At 37.5% G+C, this 24,363-nt stretch overlaps 2 protein-coding genes and 1 pseudogene across 4 annotated transcripts in view; 1 reads left to right on the top strand and 2 right to left on the bottom strand.

The window, feature by feature from the left end:
• The window catches only part of FIRRM (FIGNL1 interacting regulator of recombination and mitosis), a 44,805-nt gene extending 32,014 nt beyond the window's left edge, over positions 1 to 12,791 (top strand). Inside the window, exons 17-24 of the mRNA XM_061183121.1 lie at positions 1,894 to 2,079; positions 3,874 to 3,996; positions 5,125 to 5,220; positions 6,626 to 6,739; positions 8,440 to 8,544; positions 9,200 to 9,280; positions 10,207 to 10,326; positions 11,524 to 12,791. Coding sequence (XP_061039104.1) covers positions 1,894 to 2,079; positions 3,874 to 3,996; positions 5,125 to 5,220; positions 6,626 to 6,739; positions 8,440 to 8,544; positions 9,200 to 9,280; positions 10,207 to 10,326; positions 11,524 to 11,712 — 1,014 coding nt within the window. The 3' untranslated portion in view covers positions 11,713 to 12,791. The remainder of the gene's footprint in view (positions 1 to 1,893; positions 2,080 to 3,873; positions 3,997 to 5,124; positions 5,221 to 6,625; positions 6,740 to 8,439; positions 8,545 to 9,199; positions 9,281 to 10,206; positions 10,327 to 11,523) is intronic.
• Positions 11,905 to 24,363, bottom strand: part of SCYL3 (SCY1 like pseudokinase 3) — a 40,174-nt gene continuing 27,715 nt past the window's right edge. Inside the window, exons 10-13 of one of the 3 annotated variants that reach the window (XM_061183118.1) lie at positions 17,198 to 17,369; positions 14,579 to 14,737; positions 13,066 to 13,763; positions 11,905 to 12,535 (exon numbers count right to left, since the gene is read on the bottom strand). In XM_061183118.1, the coding sequence (XP_061039101.1) occupies positions 12,476 to 12,535; positions 13,066 to 13,763; positions 14,579 to 14,737; positions 17,198 to 17,369 (1,089 nt within the window). In that variant the 3' untranslated portion in view covers positions 11,905 to 12,475. The remainder of the gene's footprint in view (positions 12,536 to 13,065; positions 13,764 to 14,578; positions 14,738 to 17,197; positions 17,370 to 24,363) is intronic. The other 2 variants (XM_061183117.1, XM_061183120.1) reach the window with 2 other exon arrangements.
• Positions 17,747 to 17,864, bottom strand: LOC133089314 (5S ribosomal RNA; annotated as a pseudogene).

Raw genomic sequence — 24,363 nt, 5'->3', positions numbered from 1 at the left:
AATAGAGAGCAAAGGTGAGAGAGCACATCTAGGGGAAAAGGAGAGGCAGGCAGTGAAGCTGGAAATAATTATTCAATTCTTTTGCATACAAGATGGTGTCTTTTTAGATAGTGAAATAAAAACCCAGATTTTGGATCTATGATGCAGCATTAACATAAATGAAAATAGTTAATCTCAGTATAGTGGTGGTTTACTTTAAAAAGTATGGTGTCTGTGATAGATAATAATTTGGGGGGGGGGGAATGCAAGTATATAATGTGATTAAGATGTATCCACTGTTTCAATATGGGGAGTAATTATTGCATATCCTATTGTTTCTTTTAGTGTGTAAAATTAACAATATTCCTGTTTTAGAGAAACAAGGAAAAGTACCAGGAGGTTACCTGAGGGGAAAGGATATAATATGCTTGATTTAAGCACACTGTAGTTGTTCTACCATATTTATGTAAAGGAAAGATTACTTTATATATTTGCATTTTAAGCCCACTGGTGTATTTTTCCTCTTATTGTTAAGGAGGGAAGTCATGCTCTGCGCATCATCCCCTTATGCTTCACTCCTTGTAAACTGTCAGCACTCGCAGTTTTAAATCTTGGAAATGGTGTTGAGGCCAAGGTTTTCAAACTCAGAATAGTAAATCAGTCAATCAATCTTTGTATGTAACAAATCTTGGCAACACCTACCCTTTAATGTTGTCCAGGATGTTATTACTTATAGTTCTATTTTGGGAAGGGAACTCAGTCACTCACTGGACTTCATTATTATAAAGAAAGGTCTTGTTTGAACAGATGTTTATTAGTTGGCACAATTCTCTTGGCTTTCCTGGTGCAGTTTGGTTTCATGAATAAAGCTGCTTATTATAATAGACACATAGCTCATGAAGGGATCCATTTTTCTAGCTTTATCAACTATCCCAAAAGATAGCCACATGATTTTTCCCTTGTTTTGACAGCTAAATATTTTCTCTAAACAAAATAAAATTCAAATATAAATATATAACGTAGAAGAGTTTCTCGGTCAAATTTAATATAGTGGGGTTTTTTTTCATTTTTGATGTAGGAAAAATTTCATTCAACGAGTAGATTTTGGATTGTAAATTGAATTATTCTTCCAAAAAAATTACATTAATATTCCTAGTTAGAGTATACCTAAATTAGTAAGTGCACCAGTTTTTGCTGTTTTTCTACCAGAAACTAATTTAATATTTTAACTCTTTTTTTTTTTTAGAACTTTTGTTTTCCATTTTTATCTAGTCTGTTGACAACACGTTTTAAAACAGTACTGTTTTCCTGTTAACCTGGCAAGCACTTTGAATTATTTCAGTGGTAGAATGGATTTGCCAACCATAATATCCTGAACACTTGTGAATGAGTTTCATACGTTGTCTAAAGTAGAACCGAGCTGGCGGCTAGCCCATTGGAAAACTGAACCTATGACCTTTGCTTCTTTAAGTTCTCTATGATAATCAGCTGAGTAGTAAGCCACAAAAGTTGGCTAAATCAATCTCATTGGCATATTTTGGAATATTACTTTTGACTGAGCTGTGCAAGGTGATGAGTACACAAATTCTTAGGAAAAAATAGAATTATTGGGTAAGAGCATGTAAAATAGCTGATGTGACTAATAATGAAATACATTATTTAACATTTCTTAATGCATTTATATCGTGCTCCACTTAACCTGTGTTTTTCATTTTGGAAACAAATGCAGCAACAACAAGAATAACGGCTAAAATGTGTGTTCATTTAAGCTACCTTGGTCTGGTACCTTGTGATACTGCTATTCAGTTAAGAACTTTTAAAAAATATTAAATATGGAAGCTAATACTTAGCTTTGGTGTATCCATTCACTAGACTGTTTTATGTTACTTTTGTTTCTTTAACAATGTGTTTCAGGTGGAGTTTATCCAGAAATTTTCCCCAAAAGAAGCAGAAAATCTGCTTCTGTGGCAGTATATTTCCTTTCAGGCATTACCTGCTGAGCTTAGGAAACAAACTGCACTTGAGGTCAGCAGATCAGGCACTGCAGAGTGCAGGAAGTGGCTGAGCAGCAGCCGGACGTTGGGAGAACTTGAGTCTCTGGTAAGACAACTCTGATGGCCTTGGTTCATTCAGTAGCTGTTTATTAAGCTCAGTTACTGGGGATGTATTGTTAAAAAGACAGTTTGTGCCCTCAGGTGAGAATCTAGCAAGAGGTTCAGATTTCTACATTGTAAAAGTCTTTGAGAAACTACTATTATCTTGATTGATGTAAATGTTAGGGGGGGAGAGTGTCTGTAGCTCAAGACACATTGGAACAACATGAAACACATTATGAAATACTTTATTTGTAGTATTTTTGCTGACATATCTCTGGATTAGGCAGACATGATTCTTCTGTTTGATGTACAACCCTCATTTTATGCAAAACTCTTCAGAGCTTTTATGTACCTTTCTATTTAGAATGCTCCCTCTTAAAATAATGGAATAAAAAAGAAATTCATCTGTAAGTAAAGAAAAATACAATTTAAAAAACTGAATATATTACATGTAGTTGCGTTTATTTGCTCATTCTTTGATTCATTCATTCATATTTTGAGTGCTCATATGTGCCAAGCTCTGTTTTAGGCATTGGAGATATAAATATATCAGGGAACAAAACAAACAAACAGAACAAACAAAAATTCCTGCTCTCATGGACTTACATTCTAGCTTAGCTGTGGACAGAGAAGTAATAAATATATATATTAATAATATATATATTATATATCAGTTTGTGATAAGTAGAGAAGAATCAAGCAAGGATGAAGACAGGGCATTCAAGGGGATGAGGACCTATTTGCAGTTTTAAATTATGAGTTCAGGGTTTTCTCAGGACTTATATTTCTATACTGAGTGTAAATGTTCTGATACTCTGTTATATAATGGCACTTGACCATAATCATCAAGATAATTTAAAACATTTACATACATTGAAAGGAAATATAAATTTTTATGTGCCTTTATTTTGGGAAAACTATTAAATACCTAGTTAGGAGTAGGTGAACTTGTTCACGTTTTGCAGTTTTTGTGCACAGATTTCTATAGTAAAGACAAAAAGTCTTTTGTATTAGATAAAATAAAAGCATCTGTTTTCTAAAATTCAGCAGATCTTTGCTCTGTGACCAAAACTTTAGTTCAGCAGGTCATTTAACATGCTTATTTGTAAAAGGAAATAAGTAAATCATAAATTAAAAGCTGTATGGTAATTACATAAAATTAAGTGTGGTTGTTGACGTGTAATGGATGAAAGGCAAGGTTACTGATTGTTACCACGACCAGACCAACCCCATTCCCGGCCAGTCAGAGAGAGATGTGATGTATAGATAAGAGCGAATCCAGGGAAAATTGTCTTTAGTTTCAAATTCTAGATAGTGCACTTAAGTACTATATTTGTTTATTGAATGCAGTGTTGCTGAAAAATTTTAAAGGTTATAAAAACAGCAGCAACAATAATCTGGTAACTTTAAAAGACTGCTAAGTACATAATGTAAAAAAATAAAATTTTTAGTTGATGAAGATTATAAATTAGCTTGACCATACTGGCCATTTGTATCAAACCTATTTATTAAAATACGATGCTGTTTCCATTTTGTTAAATTTTCAACCTAAAAGGAAAAAAAGTTTCTTTATTTAGAAAAATGAAGCAAATGTTTCTGTGTATAAGGAAAATTAGTTTTAGCAAAATATACATGTATTAAAGAAATCGCTGAAGAGATGGTTTTGGGTCTTAGAAATATAATTCTACGTGGGTTTTTATGAAGAGTGGTAAGTAACTCAGAACCTCCAGGTAACTGGGTTCCAGCTCCTTTAGACTGGTATCTAAACTCAGGTCCTTTCCCTGCCTCTCCCCTCTAGAACCCCGTGCTCTCTGCTTTGCTTGCCGTGTGTAATTCTGCTAGCGAAGCTCTGGATATGGGACAGCAAACTGCAGTTAAGGAAGTTGGGAGTCAGCTTTGGGCTCTTTTAAACACTAAACTGGTAAGGAAAGCAACTAATCATTTCCCTGAAGAACAAATAAAATATTGAAAAAAGAATAATACTGAAATTTCCCTGTAGAGTAAAATGTATGTAATTTCTTTAGGTTCTTGGTAGAACTTGCGGTTAGAACTTAAAATACCTACTTGTACTCTTTCAGCCGGTTCTATTTAAGAGTGTGATAGAATTATATCAGTAAAACTAGAACCTACAGAAGTGACAGTGATCTTCTAGCTAACTAGTTTCAAGACCAGTTGGATCCTGTTTTTTTAAAAAATCTCTTCTATTGTTTTCTTCTCTCTTTGGTTGGTATAGCTTGTTTGTTATTCTAGGGTCTTTTATAAAAATCTTTTGGGCAATGGAGAGTGATGTGGCTTAAAGGTGGAAGGGGCAAGTAAATGGCTGTGGCTAATTTGTACTACTCTTCTCCAGAAAAGCCAGAAAGCCAGGTGATGATCAGGCTAGAATTAGAATGATGTATGTTCCACAGATCATTGTGATTTAGAAATCATATTTAGTTAAATATCTAAATATGACATTTAAGTTGAAATAAATGTGTGACCTCTGGTTGTCCCGGTCAGTGGAAGCTGAAGGCAACATTCACACTTGGGAAATAATAGAAATGGTTTTGCAGATGATGTTTTATCATTAAAGTTTATGTATAAGGTCAGATTTCACTACTGCAGCATTTTGACTTCACTGAGTACTTTCCTCTGATCCTTACAAATCATTCAATAAATATTCACTGAGGACCTCTCCTGGTGATATAGCTTGCAATATCATGATAGAAACAACAATTATGGAGAGGAGAAATGGAATTTTAAGAAGACTAAGGAATAAGCAAGCTTTTTCAGTGACTTTCAGATAAAAGTAATTAGATCCCCATCTGAGTTAAATCTTGGTTTGAAACATGGCTCTTTTTCCTAGCTCTGTGATCTAGAGCAAATTATTTAACCTTTCTGCCCCTTTTTCTTATTAAAGTGAGGGTGATAATACCTATCTCACAGTTATAAGGAATAAGTGAGGTAATAAAGTGCTTAGCATATCGCCTGGTATATAATAAATGCAAAGGTTGCTATTCTCATGTAATTGAAAATTTTCACCAAAATTATTTTGTGCTTCTTATTTAAGGTAACAGGTCAACCTTATGTTCAACAGACACTCAGCCTTTTACTTCCACTGCTGGGATTTTTCATTCAAACTCTAGATCCTCAGCTGATAAGTCAGGTAAGAATAGTGAGCAAGTTATGTGTTCTTCTCTATCTCCTTGATGCTGAGTACTCAGACCTTTTTCATTGTTGCTGTTAACTGCTCGGGAAAAGTCCCTGAGGTTAGGAGTCATAGTTTACGTGTGAACCCTGTATTCATAGCATTTTCAAAGGCATGCCAGCAGCTGTGGGAGTGTGGAATATAACCACCAGGGACTTAAGGATAATCCCCTTTGTTTCTTTGAAGAAATAAAATGACCAAGGAGGAGCACTCCTGAATTTTCTCTCTGGCCCCCAGCTTGCGTGGCAGGACAGGGGTCACCGGGGGATCCATGTGGTGTTGCCTCAGGTGTGCCTCGCTTTTGGAGGTTCTAAGCGATGGAGAGAGGGGTAAATCTTACCTGAAGTGATTTGAGGCTTTGGAATGAGTCCATACTGGACAGACTTGATCCCCGAATTCAAGAGTGGCTTAAGCTTACAGTCACTTAAGAAACAAAAACCGTCCCGAGGTAAAGCTAACCTTTCCTATTTAGGAGGCTGAGAGAGGTAACGCCCTGTCACAGCGTACTGCAGAGTGACACTAGCAACACTCCGTTTTTAGTAGCTCTGGTTTCTGGTTGTGCACGTGAAGAACTTAGCATTAACAAATACTTACTAATTAGGTATATTTTAAATTACCGTATGTATAATTACAGACAATGAGAATATAGTAAAATAGACTCAAATTATGTTGATTCTGAAGATTCTAATATTTTTTTGAGAAATTAAATAGTGATAGTTTTGATGTAAATAATTTTGCCTACCTTCAAAAACTCCAAATAACATTTTAAAATTTCAACATAATTGTTCACTTAGATATTGCCTCCTTTATAGACTAGCTCAGTGCTCCTTTAAACCAAGGGTTGGCAAACTATGGCCTCATGGCTAGATTCTGCCCTCCTGTTTTCAGCACAAGTGCTAAGGATGATTTTTACATTTTTAAAGGTTTGTTAAAAAAAATTTGTGTGTGTGTATGTATATATATGTAACAGGGAACATGTTGCCTGCAAAGCCTAAAATATTTACCATCTGGCCCTTTACAGAAAGTTGGCCAACCCATGTTTTAAATAATGAACTTCTCTCTCTAGAATTTAAAATACAAAATAATTTTTGAAGATTTAAAAGAAGAGCACTGGTATGTCATTTTTCAGAAACACATGGATTTTTCATTTTTTTACAGTGGTTGGTAGGACTAATGTTGTAATGATTGACTCAGTCATTTTGTTTTATTCAAATTCCACCTGTGAAGTGTAGGCTTTGTGGAATGTTCGACTGTCCTGGGTTTGGTTTTGTTTCCCCTCCTACATACCCATCAAAATCTTAGTCATGTCTCTACAAAGCATTTGTTTTCATTTATAACTGTTCTTTGGTCTTTGTGCCTTTAGGTAATAACTTTGCAGACCTCACTACTCAAATCAGAGCCTCCTGACCATGTTCGTTTGGCAGTTCTTGATTTTCTGTCTTCCCTGGGAAAACTTTTTATACCTCAAGCCATCCAGGTAATACTCTCTTAATTCTTTTGTTCCCATGTTAACAAAATCTCTAAGAATTACTGATGGATTTTCAGGCTTTAATTTCTGAAATTCTGTGGATTGTTGACAAAGAAAATTGGGGGAAAAATATATTTTGTGAAGAGAGGGTGACTGTCAAAATAGAACTCATTTTATTTACTTTTAGAAAAATATATGTTGACATACAAATAATTTATAGAGTTGGCTATGGTGTGAGATTTATTCTAGTTGGGCTGTAGCACACAAAGTTCCTGAGGAAGGAAAACATATTTATGTCTTCTAGGGAATGGTGTATAATGAGGAAATTGGGTGATTTATAAAAGTTATTCTCTTGGTTTTAGATCCATGAAAGGCAGCCTGTTTGTTTTTTAAGACGATATTTTTGAAAATGTTGCAAAGTATATATAGAGTTGACAAATTGATATTTATTTATAAAACTGTAAAGGCCTGGCAATACACTTCTACTGAATTTTATGACATGCTTCACAGCAAAAGGAGGTCTTCCTCCTAAATTGAGTTTTTTCTTCCTTATTACTGTCTGTGGTCGAAACAACAATTCTAGACAGTTGACCTTTTTCTCCCACCTCCATGGGAGATATTATACTATAAAGAGTTCAGTGATGAGAACTTTTTACGTTAACTTGAGCAAAAACATGATGGATGGACGTTATCTCAGTACATGTTGATTAAAACCTTTGAAACCAAAAATTGAACTGGTTAGTTTCTAAAGGGCTCTCTTGTTCACAGGTAAACAATACCATACCATTTGTTTTCATCATGTAAGGTGTCTCATGAGATAGGTGTGTACTTGGCAGCTTCGTTTCAACTCTCTGGACAAAAGTATTCAAAGATACTTGCATTTGAGCTATCTTCTTTTTAGCATAAAACGAATGTATTCTAAAATGCTGCTTCATTAGTGCATAACTACTGACCCTAATGGGCCCAGAACCTATGGAACAAATGTTTTATTAGCAGACATTACCTTACATATTCCCAGGAGTGAAGTTCAGGTGTGAAGAAATTTTGGGGATTCATCAGCATATGAGAGGCATTTGAAGCCACATGATGAAACTGATTCATTTATTCATTCAAGAAAAAACTGAGTTCTTGCTATGTGTCAGGCGCTATTTTAATCACTGGGGGTTCAGTAATGAATGAAACTAATAAATACTCTCAGCCTGTTGTGAGGCAACAGACTAATGAAGTGGGGATATACGTAGCGTACTAAATGGTGGTGAGTGCTATGGAGAGAAATAAAGCAGGGAAGGGGAAGAAAGAATGTGTATGTTGGGGGGCAGAGCCTTAAATCGAACTTCGTCACTGGAGTCCTCACCACGGTGACAATGTGGGTAAAACCTGAAGCTGAGGGAGCAAGCCAAGCAGGTATCTGGGGAAAGCATTTCCAGAGCAGGGGAAATAGTAAGTGGAAGTCCCCGAGATGGGAGCACGCCTGATAGGAGAGCTAACGCAGAGGCAGTGGGGCTTTGCAGGCTGTTGTGAGGACTCTGGTTTTTACTCTGAGGGAAACGGGAAGCTACTGGAAGGATTTGAGCAAAAGAGTGACATGATTTAACATGTTTTAACACGTGTTCACTGGGACAGAATTATGGAAATTTGACACCGTTAGAATAATCAGTGTACTCTGCTGAGGTTTTCCTCTATTTAATAAGGTTTGGTTTTCTTTTTAGGACAAAATTCTGCCCCACCTATCTTCTGTTTTTGCCTCACTGCTAGCTGACAGGAATTGGCTACTAGAACAACATTCCTTGGAGGCGTTTACTCAGTTTGCTGAGGTAATTAGAAGGCCAGTCTATCACAGTGACCTCTAAAATAATTTAGTATCTCAGATATTCCAAAACATTCCAAAAACATTTATTGAGTTGCTTTTGTATCTTAGTCATAAAATTTTCTGCTGGCGGATATATTACTAGTCATCTATTTTACAGGACCTAAAAATGAGGCCCAGAGAAGTGAGGTGACTTTCCTAAGGTCCTATGAGTAGTAACAATCAGAACAGGCATTCAGACCAGGTGTACTAACTCAGACACTATTTTGGGGTCTAATGAGAATACATTTCGTCTCCACCTATCACAGGGGCTAGAGGTTGATGAACACAGACCTGTTAGCTTGGTTCTGTAGAGAAGGCGACCCTGCCCTGGGTTACTTTTACCCACTGTAGTGCAGCGTGCCTGTGGTCATAAGGGGGCCCAGAGATGTTGGGATGACCGGGCAGAAGTCATTACAGCTTACAGCTCTACACTTGTGCAAAATATTGTATTATCCTAAGGCACCCTGAAATAACTATGAGATTATCTTTTGAGTATCCTCTGGCACTGAGTATTTTCTTTTAAAATGCATTTTTAATTAAGGTAGCTCTTAAAGCTCATGTACTTGTCTTTGCAAGTTGTTGAAATATATTGAAATTAGCTTTGTCAAATCTTTTAATAGGGAACAAATCATGAAGAGATAGTTCCACAATGTCTCAGTTCTGAAGAAACAAAGAAGAAAGTTGTATCTTTTCTGGAGAAGGTATTTTATTTATATAGAATCAAAATAGTAGTGGCACATATTTTGTTCTTTATCATGTTACTTTTTTTTTTCAAATTATAACCAAGTTGAATATCTTTGTTAGCTCCAGTTTTTCACAGTGCTTAACACAGTGGTGACCCACATTATTATTAAGCAGTTGGGACCTCATTACAAGTCAGAAGTAAAACACTTTGGAGTCCCTCTGCCTGTAGCTTGGGATACTGTTGCACTGATCATTCAGGCAGTGAGATGAAGAATGAGGAGCCCTCACCCGTGACTCATCATAATTAGATTCACATGTAGAGTCGTAGGCCTGAGAGGATCATGTTCACTGCTGTAATTTAGTCATGGCTTTTCCAAATAGTGACCAAACTGTTGAATCAATATGGCTCCCATATTTGTGCATGCTTTGAAACTTATATGGAGATAGTGGTAGGATGTAAGTAAGTTAAAGGTTAATTGAAGCACTCATAGAGCAGTTAAACCACAAATTTAGAACGCTAGGAGAAAGTGAATTATGCTTAAGTACTTAATTTTTTAATCTCATTGTTGAACTGGGCGGTGTCTCTCATTTATTATTTTTATATATGCATATATTACATATAAGCTGGATGGTAAGTAAGTGTGTGCACATGTTGCTTTTAACAATTTCTCACCCTATTCAGTAAAGGCTAGCAGACTATCATTTTTCAGTAGGGAAGGAGAACACTGTAGAATAATTTTACCCAAATTACACTGAGGATACATTTACAGATGACTCCAACTTAACTTCCAAAATTTGCTTAGTTCACAGGCTAAGCCAGAACAGTTTAACACCCGGCACTTAAACATGCAGGCCTTTTCACCTTCTGAATATCACACCATTTTAATATTGAGTAGAGAATGGTAATGTTGATGTTTGCTTGGTTTTTCATGGTCTCTGGCAGACAGGGTTTGTAGACGAAACTGCAGCTGCCAGAGTGGAACGTGTCAAACAGGAAAAAGGTACTTTCTGGGCGCCCTTTGCTAAAGTTACTGTAGAAGAAGCAGAGAAGTCATCTTTACAGGTATGGACTGCTTTTCAGTGTGGATCAAGCTTTAATAAGAAATTCTGCCTTATTACTTACTGATAAAAGTAAAACAGAAACTAGCATGGTTCTTGGCCTCATACTGAATATCAAAATAAATAGGTCTAGACATGTAAAATTGTTTTATGGTAGCTACTCTTTTAAAAATCACATTTCTTCTTCCTGAAAGGTTATCAATACATAGAACAGAGGAGGGACTACAAAAAAGTTTTAAACATCATACAAAATATACTCTTTTAACATAACTGTCAATTATTTGTAGTAACCTTTGGGAAAGTTATGTCTTCGTACCAGTGACGCTACAAATGCAGTAGTTTCTGAACCACAGAAGAAAACCAATTAACTTACCTTCCAAAATGTTTACTTTGATCCTTTGCCTCATTCATCAAATCAGCCTAAGAGTTTTTGGCACTGTCTAGAAATCACATCTACCTATTAAAAGGCAGAAATCTGATACCTCTAAGGATATTCAAAATTGTTTTGAGCAGTAATAGTATATTTGGAACGGTAATCCATAATGGTAAATTTAAGTTACAGTTCTCATTTAAAAAAAAAAAACTAACTTGTTTTTAAGACATGTTAACTTTTATGCCTTACATCTGTAAAGTTAAATATATCAGTAGTATAAATAAGCCCTCAAGAATTTATATGTTATGATCTTCCTTAGGAAGACAGGGATTATAAAAACTGTCTTGGCCTCAATCCTTCCTCCCCTTCCTGGTGCGGTGATGTTAGAAACCCTGACAATTTACTGAACTGGCTCCGAAAGCATCATTATAAACTCAGCATTAAAAAGAAAAACAGCAGGCATTTAGAAAATTCATATTTGGGGCTTTTTTGTAAGGACAGATTATATGGCCAAAGAATACTCACTGGAAGTTACTGGACAAGGCAGCACTTCTTAGTTTCCTTCAACCCTGAGCATTAATGGTGGTAGCAGCCTGAATCCCTGTGACAAACCAAAAATGCCTTCACATCTCTCTCCAGACGCTTGCAGGGGGAGGGTGCCCTCCTGCCCTTGTGAACCGATAACTAACTAGAATAAAATTTTCATATAAAACTTAACAGGTTTAGAATTTGTCCTTAAAAGCTTTACTCTAGTCCAGAAGGAAAGTTCTTTATTTTTACCACTTTGGAATGGGTATCATGGCACTACTTGCTTTTCTCATTTGCCAGCCTTCTGCAAAAAGAGCACGTCACGAGCTCCCCTTGGAAGAAGAGTACAGGTCAGCACTCCAAGCAGCAGCAGCGGCCTTGGAGGCAATCGAGTTGTTACTCCAAAAGTCTCCTCCTCCAGACTGGCTTCTGACGAAAATGGAGACACTCCAAGAAAGGATTGATAAGCTAAAACATCATGTATTCTAGGGTGAAGACTGAATGGACTGGACCATATTATCACTAGGTAGAGTTGGATGATTGTTTTGTCATCCTACAGCGCATTTCACCTACAGATGAAAATATTGATGTAATTAATTATGTCTGTACATTTTCTAACACAGAAAACTTTTCTAAAGTTGAATCTAGTTAAAATAGTCTTTATTGGACATTTAGAGAATAGGATGGTGGGGCATATGTCTCATGAAGAGCTTTGGTACAAGGTAATAATACAGGAACAGTCGGTAACTCACTCAGATAGATGGTACATCTGTAAACAAACAAATAAGCTGCCTAAGGAAACCTTAGCAATTTAAAATCATTTATATACTCTATAGCTAAAATTTTTTCAGTAAGTTGATTTCATAATAGAGCTTACTCTTCTGATAAAGAAATAGCACAAAATTAAGCTAATCAGCTTGAGTTTTTGTATTTTCTTTACTTCCAGAATTGTTCTGGAAAAAAGCAGTAAGTTCAACCTTTCCACAGCCACTTGCTCTTCACAGAAACTGGCCTCAGTCAGACACACAGCCTCCTCCTCTGAGAAGGGCTGGGAACCTCTGCACCGCCCAGGGCTCCCCACCAGCACGCCAGGTCTCACACTTCCGTTGGCACTGACTGGAAAAAGAGCTCCTGGTATGAGAAAAACAGGATGCTTTTGGGTTTTCTTGTCTGCAGAGCCTGCTTTTGAGGTATTAGTTTGATTTTTTTAAAAAAGGAATCCATTTTCCTAAAGATTAACTCACACCCGTTGTCACCAGTTATTGTCTTCCCAGTTCAGATCGCCGTCTTCTCCCCAGCCTGCAGACTCTCCCTGCAACAAGAGAAAGCAAGCCAAGGGCAACCTGCTGAAACAAATCATGTTCAGATTTGAAAGATCAGGAATTTAAAAGGGGCGCAACACGTGTCTTTTGATGCCAGAATACATTTCCTTGTACTAAGTAAAATAATTTACTGTAACAGGAAGCTGAAAAGTAGAATTACTTTGGTTCCAGAATTACAAAACCACAGTATTGGAAAATAACTTTCCAAGGATCATATAAGCCAATAAAATCAGCTTGATGACACCACATTCTTGGTTTAATCCCTTTTCCAGACAAAAAGATTATTATTGTAATAAGTGGCCCATTTATTAGCCCAAGCACTGCTACATTTTTCTAGGGATTGAAAGATGCCATTTATAGGAACTGATTTTATTCATTTTATGCTTGATCGTGTTATCCAATTGTGGACATCAGTCTTTTCTCTCACTGGGAAAACAGCATGTTTGTTATCAATGGGACAGTGCAGCTGCTACCTATGAGGGAAACACATGAACTAGTAGCACAATTTAATAATCCTCACCTCAGTAATTGCTGCTGCAGCAAATTTTGAGGAAAAGTGCATCACTGATGAGACATTATCCTTGGTGGGAGCTACTGTTTCTGTCCTCAGTTCAGGTAAAATAAGAATAGCAGCTGAAGGCTTAATTTCTGGGATCATATCAGCAAACCAATCCAACTCTGGGTCTTTTACTGGCTTCTTTTTCACCTGAATGGTAAACTCCTCTCCTAAACCAAGTTCTGATGGAACTTTAAGGCGCCTTTCTTGTGACAACACTTTTGGTGGCTTGGTTTGGTCTGGGTCATCCCTGCTTCGTACAAGACTGGTCTTTTGGGGTAGGCTTGATTTCAAAGGCTTGGCCTCTTCGGTGAGTGGAAGCAAAGTAGAAGTGGCCTTTTGCTCCCCTGAGGTAACAGGTCTTGCAGCCGTGATTCCACCTCCTGGGTTTATTTCAGTATCTAAGCTGCTGGGCTCAAAGTCATCCCAAGCCTCCTCCTCTGCATTCAAGTTAGTGAGTGGGGACCTGGCAGCAGCACGGGGTTCTGCGGGACAAATCTCTATGTTGACAGTTTTGTTCTCAGGCTCCTCAGGCTCGCTCCAGTCAGGCCACTCCTCAGACTTTTTAGAACTTGATGGGAACTTTTCACTGTCTCCTGAGGTAATTTTCACATCTGAGATTCCATTGATGGGAAATTTAATAGGCTGAGAAAACTGATCGCCTGTGGGGGATAAGTACAAGAATTATTCTCATAAAATGTTGGTTTTAAGAACAATATATTTAGGAGAAAGTTAACACTACAGAAACGTATAGATCCAATTCCTTGGAAATATCCATGTATACTGAAGTATGAGATATCCCAGCAGAACATAAATCAACAAAGATGTGATGTAAGTTAAACAAATACTTAAACTGTAATTTGATGGAAGCATCCCAAGCAACAACTAACTGGAGCATCTAATCCTTTACTAAATATTCAAACATACTGTTTATTGGCATAACTGTCTACAAACAAATATAAAAATGTTCTAAGCCAGGCAATGTTACCCTTGAGATGTTAATTACGTACACCCTGAAAAAGTGTTCTGTGCTCAAATAAGTTTGCCTCGCCCAACATATCCTCATTTTAAACAGATTTTCTTAAGTGTAGTCAAGTCACTGAAGTCTTGTGCAGTGTGGTCTGATTCTGTGCTCAATTCCCCAAACTTATTTAACCACAGAACTCCTCTTTCATAGCACACCTATTAACATCTTCCAGAACTATCATTCTTTGATACAATTTGGAAAAAGTCCCAAAGTAAAGTCTCTGGTGCAAAAAAGAATTCAAGCAACGTCTTCACCAGTTATGAAGAAAAGACAGGTATATACCCTATAGTCCAGGGAAAAAAGACAGACCCAAGCTGACTACATAATTACAAATAATAAAAATCAGTCTCAATGTTCCCAAAGTGCCCTTAAGGTTCAGAATTTAAACTTATTACTCAGGAAAACATTCACCCAAGCAGTGGAACAGCTATATAAATTTAACGAATCTACCTGTCTGTAAAAGAGTACTGTAGTAATCTCGCTGTATGTGCTGCTTGCTGGTGATGGGCATGTTGGCAGAAAAACATTTGGGGAATATGCTAGAGGAGGGGTTCTTCAAGACGGGCGAGATCGGACTGCGCTGGCTGCAGACGACGTGCGTGGGAGAATCTGAAGATAAATAAAAACTCCAAAAAAATGAAAGGGGTAGTAAATTGCTTCTTTTCCTATCCCATGTTAGGTGAGCAATGGTTAAGGGAAAAGGGTATATTTAACACAGATAAAAGATAAGTTGCAGAAAGAGGGCACCTCCAAATATCTGAAGAAACATAGCTACTAAGGAAGGGACTGCCTGTCCTAGAGGCATTTAAGAACAGGCTGTGTCCACATGGTGGTAGTGGAACAGAAAGGTTTCAAGCATAGGTGAGCAGTTGAAGTAGAGAAAACAAAACCTTTAGGATACCTAGTTATAAAAAGTTAACAGCCTTTAAAAACATCTTAGTGGTGATTTAACATCATACTTGATTCTACTTACTTTCCTTTTAAGAATAAAGAGTACAAACACACCAATGTGAATGTACTTAATGCCACAAGACTGTACACTTAAAATGTTTAAAATGATAAACTTTGTTACGGACATTTAATGCCCAACTGGGAAAAGGAAAATGTTTTAAGAAAATGTTGTCTTTAACAGCTTATCAGAAAGTTCATACTCAAGAGTGGGTATGGCTCAAAAGGATTCTAGCAACATTTCTGGCTGAATACTTCCTCTGCCTTAGAAAAGTGAGGGTGAGGGGGATGCCTGGGCTAACTCATCACAGGCCACAGCTCCCCTCCTCAGCACAGTGGGACCTCTACAAGCCCTCCACCCTCTTGCTTATTTCTGCCACTCTCCTCCCTGCTGAAGTCCTACTGATTTTTCTTACAAAATGTCCCCTTCTATAAATTGTCTTCCCTAACTCTTGTTCATGCAGACTTATTTCCCTTAGGTACACTTTTCACTAACCTCCATATTAGCCCTTATTCTTAAGTCTGACCATGCAGGTAAACTGTAAAAGAACAGAAGGAAAAAGATAAAGTCTAAGAGTACCTCTTTTACACACGCCCCTTCCCCAGCAGTCCCCCATGTCCTGTAGAAGAAGGGCCTCTCTTTTCTATAAACTTGGAATGTAGGCTGCCACCAGGGCTCCCAGCCATCTTGGATGAAAAGCCTAATGTGGCAAGTCAGTGGGATTAGACTCATAAAGTTTTCAGGAAAATCTATCTTAGTAAAAACTTATCTGCTGTTGCTGCTTTTGGTGCCTTTTCAGCTTTCTATTCAGATTACGGAGTAATCCAGGTAGATAGTATATAAAACGTCCAGAACCAGAAAACTCCATCCAGTAAATAAAAAAGATGTTCGGAGTGGGGACTTCTGCTAATTCAACATGTAAAGCTGCCCCCAGAGACTGACCCCTAAGCCTTATCTCAAAATTATACATACCCTCTCCTCCTGCCAGAAATTCCTCTGGGATGAAATATAAATAAATCTTTCATCTGCTCTTTGTGCGCTCTGCTAAAAGAAAAACTGGTAACAACAGAGCTCACTCAGTTTGGTATGGACATTTCATGGCTGAAGAGGAGGCGACAGCTTGTCCATCGCCCTCTTTAAGCTCCCTGGAGCCACACTGACACTGATTCATTAGCACCAAGGAAGAACTGAACTCTCTTCAAAACGTCAGGAAGTCAGTGTTGCTTTAAAAATTCTCTTGGCATCAAAATTAGAGAACAGTCTATCTGACAGTTCTTTTCTACTAATAACTGTTTCCATGCTATCTACTCACTATGATTGAGAACCGGATTAGAGATCCAGAGCTTCATAACACGTCATCATCCTTCAGGGTTATACAAAGGAGCAAAGAAGCAATGACACTGTTGATAAAAAATTCTTATTCTTGACTTTTATAGCCTACAAAGATCAGAAATTACTGCTACTTCCATGTAGCATCCAATGGGAACATACCAGAAATACGGGTATTTTTTTCTCTTGATTTCTTGAAGTACCTAAAAATCAAGAGCTTGTCACCTAATAGGCCATCAAAATCAAAAGAACTTAAACATCTGGTGTTGTTAAGAGCTGCTAGAACCTTTTTGGAAACTGACACTATCTATTAAAATTTTAAGTATTCAATATATTCTCTGACTCAGTAAGAAATCCAGAAATGAGTGCAATAGCCATCAATAGGGAAATCACTGAATTATATTCAATGAAATATTAGGCAGCTATCAGAAACAAAACAAAACAAAACTATTAGGCAGTTATGTACTGACCTGGAGACAGGTCCCTGATAAGCTGCTACAAGAAAAATATCAAGTTGTAGAACTGTGCATAATATTTTTTTTCTTTTTTTTAAAAATCCTATGTGTGTGTGTAAACATACATTTGTGTGTCTTTGTGGGCTTAGAAAAAAGGATGAAAGAATTCCCACTAAGCCATTGTTACCTTAGATGCCCCAGAAGGAGCTGGGGGAGGGAAATTATTAACTTTTTCCTTATGTATCATTTGAATACAATCTATCTGCATTATCTGTATAATGTTTAAAATCTAATAAATTAAAACAACAACACACTAGGCCCTTTAATCATTCTTACCTTCTGCGGAAAGGTCCATAGTTTTAGTAAAACTTGGGGCAGTGCGTTTGAAGACCTTGGTTCTTTCTCCTCCCACAACCACCTCTGGTCCAAGTAGAGAGACCAACACTGCCAGGCTGTGAAGAGTAATTGCCACAATGGAATCGCTGGTATCACGCAGGCCCAGTAATACCTAGGAGTGAATTGGGTAATAAGTGTACACAGCCATATTGCCTGTCTCTTTCTCTCCCCGTAAACAAGTAGTTGGGCTGCAATCAGATTGTGCTTGCTCAAGTGAACTTCATTTCTTAGATACATGTTCTAGGTCAGTAGCTCACAACCTATCTGTGGTCAAGGACCAATATTTTCCGCTCCCAACCCATCACAGCCTGATACTTTTTCAAAAATAAAACAAAAATGAAATTAAGTAGATAAATACATTAGAAATATATTAGGAATAAGATGACTCTGTTAAATTACTATAAAAGGTTTTAGATTTGTCCATGATGCCTGTTGACTCTTGCCTCCAAACCAAGGCCACAGAGTCCTCCCAAGAGCTCAGTGCTTTTAAGCCTACAGCACCAAGTATTCCCAGGTGGTCTTCCATCCAAGTACTAACCAGGCCTGACCCTGCTTAGCATCTGAGATCAGATGAGATGGATGCATTCAGGGTGGGAAGGCTGTAGACAATTCCCCAACCAAATTCTTGGCGAATCTGAATACTCCCAACTGAAAGACAGAGTTGCTGAATGGATTAAAAAACTGAGACTCATCTATATGATGTCATAAGAGACTCACTTCAGGTGTAAGTACATACATTGAAAGTGAAGGAATGGAAAAAGATGTTGCATGCAAATGAAAACCAAAAAAAGGCTGAGGTAAGTTATATTTGTATCAGACAAAACTGACTTTAAAACAAAGACTGTAATAAGAAACAAAGCAGGCATTACATAATGATAAAGGGGTCAAATCCAACATTTATAACATTTATAAATATTTATGCACTAAACATAGGAGCACCTAAATATACAAAGCAAGTATTAAGAGACCCTAAAGGGAGAAACAGAGCAATACAGTAATAGTAGGGGACTTTAATATCCCATTTACATCAATGGATAGATCATCCAGACAGAAAGTCAGTAAGAAAACACTGGCCTTGAATGACACATTAGATTAGATGGACTTAACAGATATACAAAGAACATTTCATCCCAAAGCAACAGAACACACATTCTTCTCAAGTGCACACGGAACATTCTCCAGGACAGATCATATGTTAGGTGACAAAACAAGACTTGATAAATTTAAGAAGACTGAAATCATATCAAGCATCTTTTCTGACAGTAAAAAAACTAGAAATCAATTACAAGAAGAAAACTGGAAAATTCAAATATGTGGAGATTAAACAGTATGCCACTGAACAACCAATGATTCAAAGGAGAAATCAAAAAATACCTTGCAACAAATGAAAATGGAAATAAAACATACCAAAATCTATGGGACGCAGCCAAAAGCAGTTCTAAGAAGGAAGTTCATAGTGCTAAGTGCCTGTCTGAAGAAACAAGAAAAATCCCAAATAAACAACTAATTCTATACCTCAAGAAACTAGAAAAAGACGAACAAAGGAAGCTCACAGTTAGCAGAAGGAAGGAAATATCACAGCAGAAATAAATGAAATAGAGACTAAAAAGACAACAGAAAAAAAATTCAATGAAACTAAGAGCTAGTTTATTCAAAAGATAAAATTGACAAAACTTTAGCAAGATTCACCAAGAGGAGAGAGGACTCAAATAAAATCAGAAATGAAAAGAGGAGACGCTACAACTGATACCACACAAAGGACCACAAGAGATTACTATGAACAATTATATGCCAACAAATTTCACAAACCAGAAGAAATGGATAAACTCCTAGAAACATACAACCTATCAAGACTGAATCATAAAGAAATAGAAAATCTGAACAGACAGGTCAAGTAAGGAGACTGAATCAGTAACCAAAAACCTACCAACAAACAAAAGTCCAGACACAGATGGCTTCACTGGTGAAGTCTACCAAACAAAGAATTAATACCAATCCTTCTCAAATCCTTCCAAAAAATAGAAGAGGAGAGAACTCATTTTAAAAGGCCAGCATTACCCTGACACCAAAACCAGAGAAGGACACCACAAGAAAAGAAAATTACAGGCCAATATCCCTGATGAATATAGATGCCAAAATACTCAACAGAATTAGAAAACAAATTCAACAATACATTAAAAGGATCATATACCATGATCAAGTGGGATTTATTCCAGTGATGCCAGGATGGTTGAACATCCACAAATTAATCAATGTAATACACCACATTAACAAAATGAAGGATAAAAATCATACGATCATCTCAATAAATGCAGAAACAGCATCTGACAAAATTCAACATCCATTCATGATAAAAACTCTCAACAAACTGGGTATAGAGGAAACATACTTCAACATAGTAAATGCCATATATGACAAGTCCACAGCTAACATTATACTGAAAAGCTGAAAGCCTTCTCTCTGAGATTAGGAACAAGCCAAGGATGCCCGCTCTTGCCAACACAGTATTGGAAGTCCTAGCCACAGCAATTAGGCAAGGAAAAAAAAAAAAAAAAAGTTTTTTAAATCAGAAAGTAGAAGTAAAATGGTCACTTTTTGCAGATGACATAATACTATATGTAGAAAACCTTAAAGACTCCAACAAAAAACTTTTAGAACTAATAATGATTTCAGTAAAGTCAGAAAATACACAATCAATATAAAGAAACCGGTACCATTTCTATACACTAATAATGGACTGTCAGAAAGAGAAAGAAAACAATCCCATTTACAGTTGCATCAAAGAATAAAATACCTAGAAATGAATTTAACCAAGGAAGTGAAAGACCTGTACACTAAAAACTATAGGACACTGATGAAAGAAACTGAAGAAGACATAAATAAATGGAAAGATATTCTGTGCTCATGGACTGGAAGAATTAGTACTGTTAATAAACTGCCCATACTACCCTAGGCAATCTACAGATCCAATGCAAGCCCTATAAAAATTCCAATGGCATTTTTCACAGAAATAGAACAAACAATCCTAAAATTTGTATGAAACCACAAAAGACTCTGAAGAGCCAAAGCAATCTTCAGAAAGAAGAACAAAGCTGGAAGCATCACACTCCCTGATTTCAAACCATATTACAAAGCTATAGTAATCAAAACAGTATAGTACTGGCATAAAACAGTCACATAGGTCAATGGAACAAAACAGAGAGCCCAGAAATAAACGTATAAATATATGGTCAATTAATTTATGACAAAAAGAGCCAAGAATATACAATGCGGAAAGGACAGTCTATTCAATAAACAGTGTTGGGAAAACTGGACAGTTACATGCAAAAGAATGAAACTGGACCACTATCTTATACCACATACAAAAATTAACTCAAAATGGGTTAATGACTTAAATGTAAGACCTGAAACCATAAAGCCCCTAGAAAAAAACATGGGCAGCAAGTTCTGTGACACCAGTCTCGGTGATGAGTTTTTGGATCTGACACCAAAAGCAAAGGTTACAAAAGCAAAAAACAAAGAAGTGGGACTACATCAAACTAAAAACCTTCTGCACAGCAAAGGAAACCATCAACAAAGTAAAAAGGTAATCTGCTGAATGGGAGAAAATATTTGCAAATTGTATATCTGATAAGAGGTTAATATCCAAAATATACCAAAAAACTCATACAACACAAAAGCAAAAACAGTTTGATTAAAAAAATAGGTTGGGCTTCCCTGGTGGCACAGTGGTTGAGAATCTGCCTGCCAATGCAGGGGACATGGGTTCGAGCCCTGGTCTGGGAAGATCCCACATGCTGCGGAGCAACTGGGCCCGTGAGCCACAATTACTGAGCCTGCGCGTCTGGAGCCTGTGCTCCACAACAAGAGAGGCTGCGATAGTGAGAGGCCCGCGCACCGCGATGAAGAGTGGCCCCCACTTGCCGCAACTAGAGAAAGCCCTCGCACAGAAACGAAGACCCAACACAGCCATAAAATAAAAATTAAAAAAAAAAAAAAAGATGGAAAGCTGTCTAAAAAAAAAAAAAAAAATAGGTTGAAGATATGAATAGACGTTTTTCCAAAGACGACAGAAAGATGGTCACCAGGTACGTGAAAAGATGCTCAACATCATTAAACAACAGGAAAATGCAAATCTAAACCACGGTGAGATATCACCGCACACCTGTTAGAATGGCTATTATCAAAAAGACAAGAAACAACAGGTGATGGTGAGGATGTGGAGAAAGAGGAAACTTTGTGTGCTGTTGGTGGGAATTTATATTGGTGTAGCCACTATGGAAAACAGTACAGAGGTTCCTCAAAAAATTAAAAACAGAACTACCATACCATCCAGTGATTCTACTTCTGGGTATTTCTTTGAAGAAAAAACTACTAACTCAAAAAGATATATGCACTCCCATGTTCACTGCAGCATTATTTACAATAGCCATGATATGGAAATAATTTAAGTGTCTATTGATGGATAAAGAAAATGTAGTACCCACACAGGAAAACTATTCAGCCATAAAAAAGAATAAAATCTTGCCGTTTGCAACAACATGGATCGACCTGGAGGGCATTATGTTATGCTAAGGGAAGTAAGTCAGACAGAGAAAGACGAATACTCATATGTGTGTGTGGTGGTGGGGAAGAGGACAAACAGAAAAACGAGCTCACAGATACAGAGAACAGATCAGTGGTTGCCAGAGGTGGAAGTGAGGCGGTAGGGAGGAAATGAAATGGGTGAAGAGGGTCAAAAGGTACATACTTCCTGTTATAAAATTAAAAAGTCATGGAGATATAATGTACAGCATGGTGACTATAGTTAATAATACTGTATTGCATATTTCAAAGTTGCTAACAGAGTAATTCTTAAAAGTCATCACAAGAAAAAGATTTTGTAACTCTGTATGGTGACACATGGTAACTGGGCTTATTGTGGTGATCATTTGCAATATATAAACATATACACACACATCAAGTCATTCTCCTGTATACCTGAAACGAATATATCAATAATGTACCTCAATTTTTTAAAAAAAGGTTTTAAATGTTAATTTTCCGTATCTGTACTCACCTCACTGCAGAACCATAGCAAACAGTTCGTGGACTGGCAATATTCTGCCGAGCTCACTTAGAAACACTCATCTAGGTCACTACGAGCTAGGTTACCAGTCCTTGGCCTCTTCTCACTTTTATACACCCATAAGGATCGGACCTTGAAACCTTCTTTATATCTGATGCATATAACACCTGCCCCAAACGGAGCCAATTTTGATCTCTTTCCCGGTAACAAAAACTGGAATTTAGAGAAACTGGTTATCTCTGAGGTTTGCTTAAAATGAGGACAGTGAACTTAGAAGCTATGGGTCAACCATGTTTGTCCATGTGTACACCAAATAATTAAAGCTGGTCTTCAGAAGTCAAAAGAGAAAGGAACGGAATGAAGACCATATGGCTGAGTCCCAGCTGCACTTGATTTCCATGTAAGGCAGAATGACATCCTTTGATTAAAGTCTCTCTCTCCTTTTTTTAATTTTTTTTTTGCTTTAGCTTGTTTAAGTGGGTTTCAGTTACCTGCAACCAGAAGAATCTCGACTAAGACATTCACATGGAGCTATCGGGAGAGATTTTGCTCTGAATTGGCAAACATGTATGTAAGGAAGATGGCAGGCAAAGCATGTGCACCAGCCAGACACAAGCTATCAGAAGTGCTGGGCTCTGGTCCTCGCTCTGCCAGGGGTTCTCAATATGACTCGGCCAATTAATCGCTTCATTATTCTGGTCCAGTTTCCTCATATACCCAAGATGAAGGTTTCCAACAGGACTCAATAAAATAACTAACAGGTCCAATGCTAACAAACCAGGCACTTTCTCGAAACAAAGCTGTACAAGTAAACTAAATCATGGTTAGAATTCTATCAACTGAATATGGTAATCATAAAACAAGAAACCACCAAAGCCAAAAACCCAAGAGTCATCCTCAAAACTCTCCCATCTAGTGAGAAACTGAGTCCTACCCCTTCTACCCTTAATCACTGCCGCCATGTTTTCCCCAGTCCTTGTCATCTCTTAGCAGGACTATTCTAATAACTTCCTAGTTGAACTCCCTTAGTCCATCTTCCACACTGCTACCAAAGTGAACCCTGAAATGAGTCAAGTTATTCCCCTACAGGGGAAGTAGCTCCACTGAGAGTTTTCACTGCCTTTCATATGCTGAGTATCTACTTATTATTTGACCTCAGCTCAGTGCCAATTCTGAGACCTGTGATGGCATGTCTATTTCAGAGTTAGAGTGCTTCATTCCTCTTCTAAATTTTCAGACACAAACTACAAGTAGGGTGACAACTACTGCTGCAGATGTAAACACAAAATGCTATGTTGTGGTAGCTAGGCTCTAAAGCCAGCCCCCAGTGAACCACACCCCCAGTATCCACGCCCTTGTATAAAACCACCCCACAGTGAACCTGGCCTGACTTCTGTGACTCACTTCAACCAAGAGAATGTGACAGAAGCGATGTTGTCAGTTTCCAATCTATGCCTTAAGAAGGCTGCTTGGGCACTTCTGGTAGCCTTGGGCAGCCATGTAAGAAGTCCACCCACCTTGCTAAGGAAATCATGTGGAGAAGTCACATGGGGGAATAGGGGCCCTGAAATGTCCTGAGACTTTATGGAGAGGGAGCCCCAGCTGTCCCAACGTCCCAGGTAAGCCCACCTTTCAACCTTCCCCTCCAAGGTGCCAAGGAGCTGTTCTGGATGTGTTATGGGGCCCCAGATGACTGCTGCCTCAGCTGACATCATGTGGAACAACAGAACCCCCAAACTGAGCCCAATCAATCCAAAGAATCGTGAGAATTAATAAAATGATTGTCATTTTAAGGCACTAAGTTTTGGGGTGATTTGCTACACAGACAACAAACATCTATTATTTCCGATCTACTCTCTCCTTGAAAGCAGGAAGTGTGTTACATACCTCTAGGGCCCCAGTACCTAAGCACAAGAACTGGCATAAAACCAGGCCTTATAATTTGTAAATAAATTAATCTCATAGAAAAACAAGTTATTTGAAAAATACCACGTGACCGATAAAATCTTTTAAAACCTTGTACTGACTGAGTTGAATA

The sequence above is a fragment of the Eubalaena glacialis genome, chromosome 3 (assembly GCF_028564815.1).
Source record: "Eubalaena glacialis isolate mEubGla1 chromosome 3, mEubGla1.1.hap2.+ XY, whole genome shotgun sequence".
Classification (NCBI taxonomy): domain Eukaryota; kingdom Metazoa; phylum Chordata; class Mammalia; order Artiodactyla; family Balaenidae; genus Eubalaena; species Eubalaena glacialis.
Note: the sequence above shows the minus strand (reverse complement) of the source record. Positions and strands in the feature narration are given on the sequence as shown.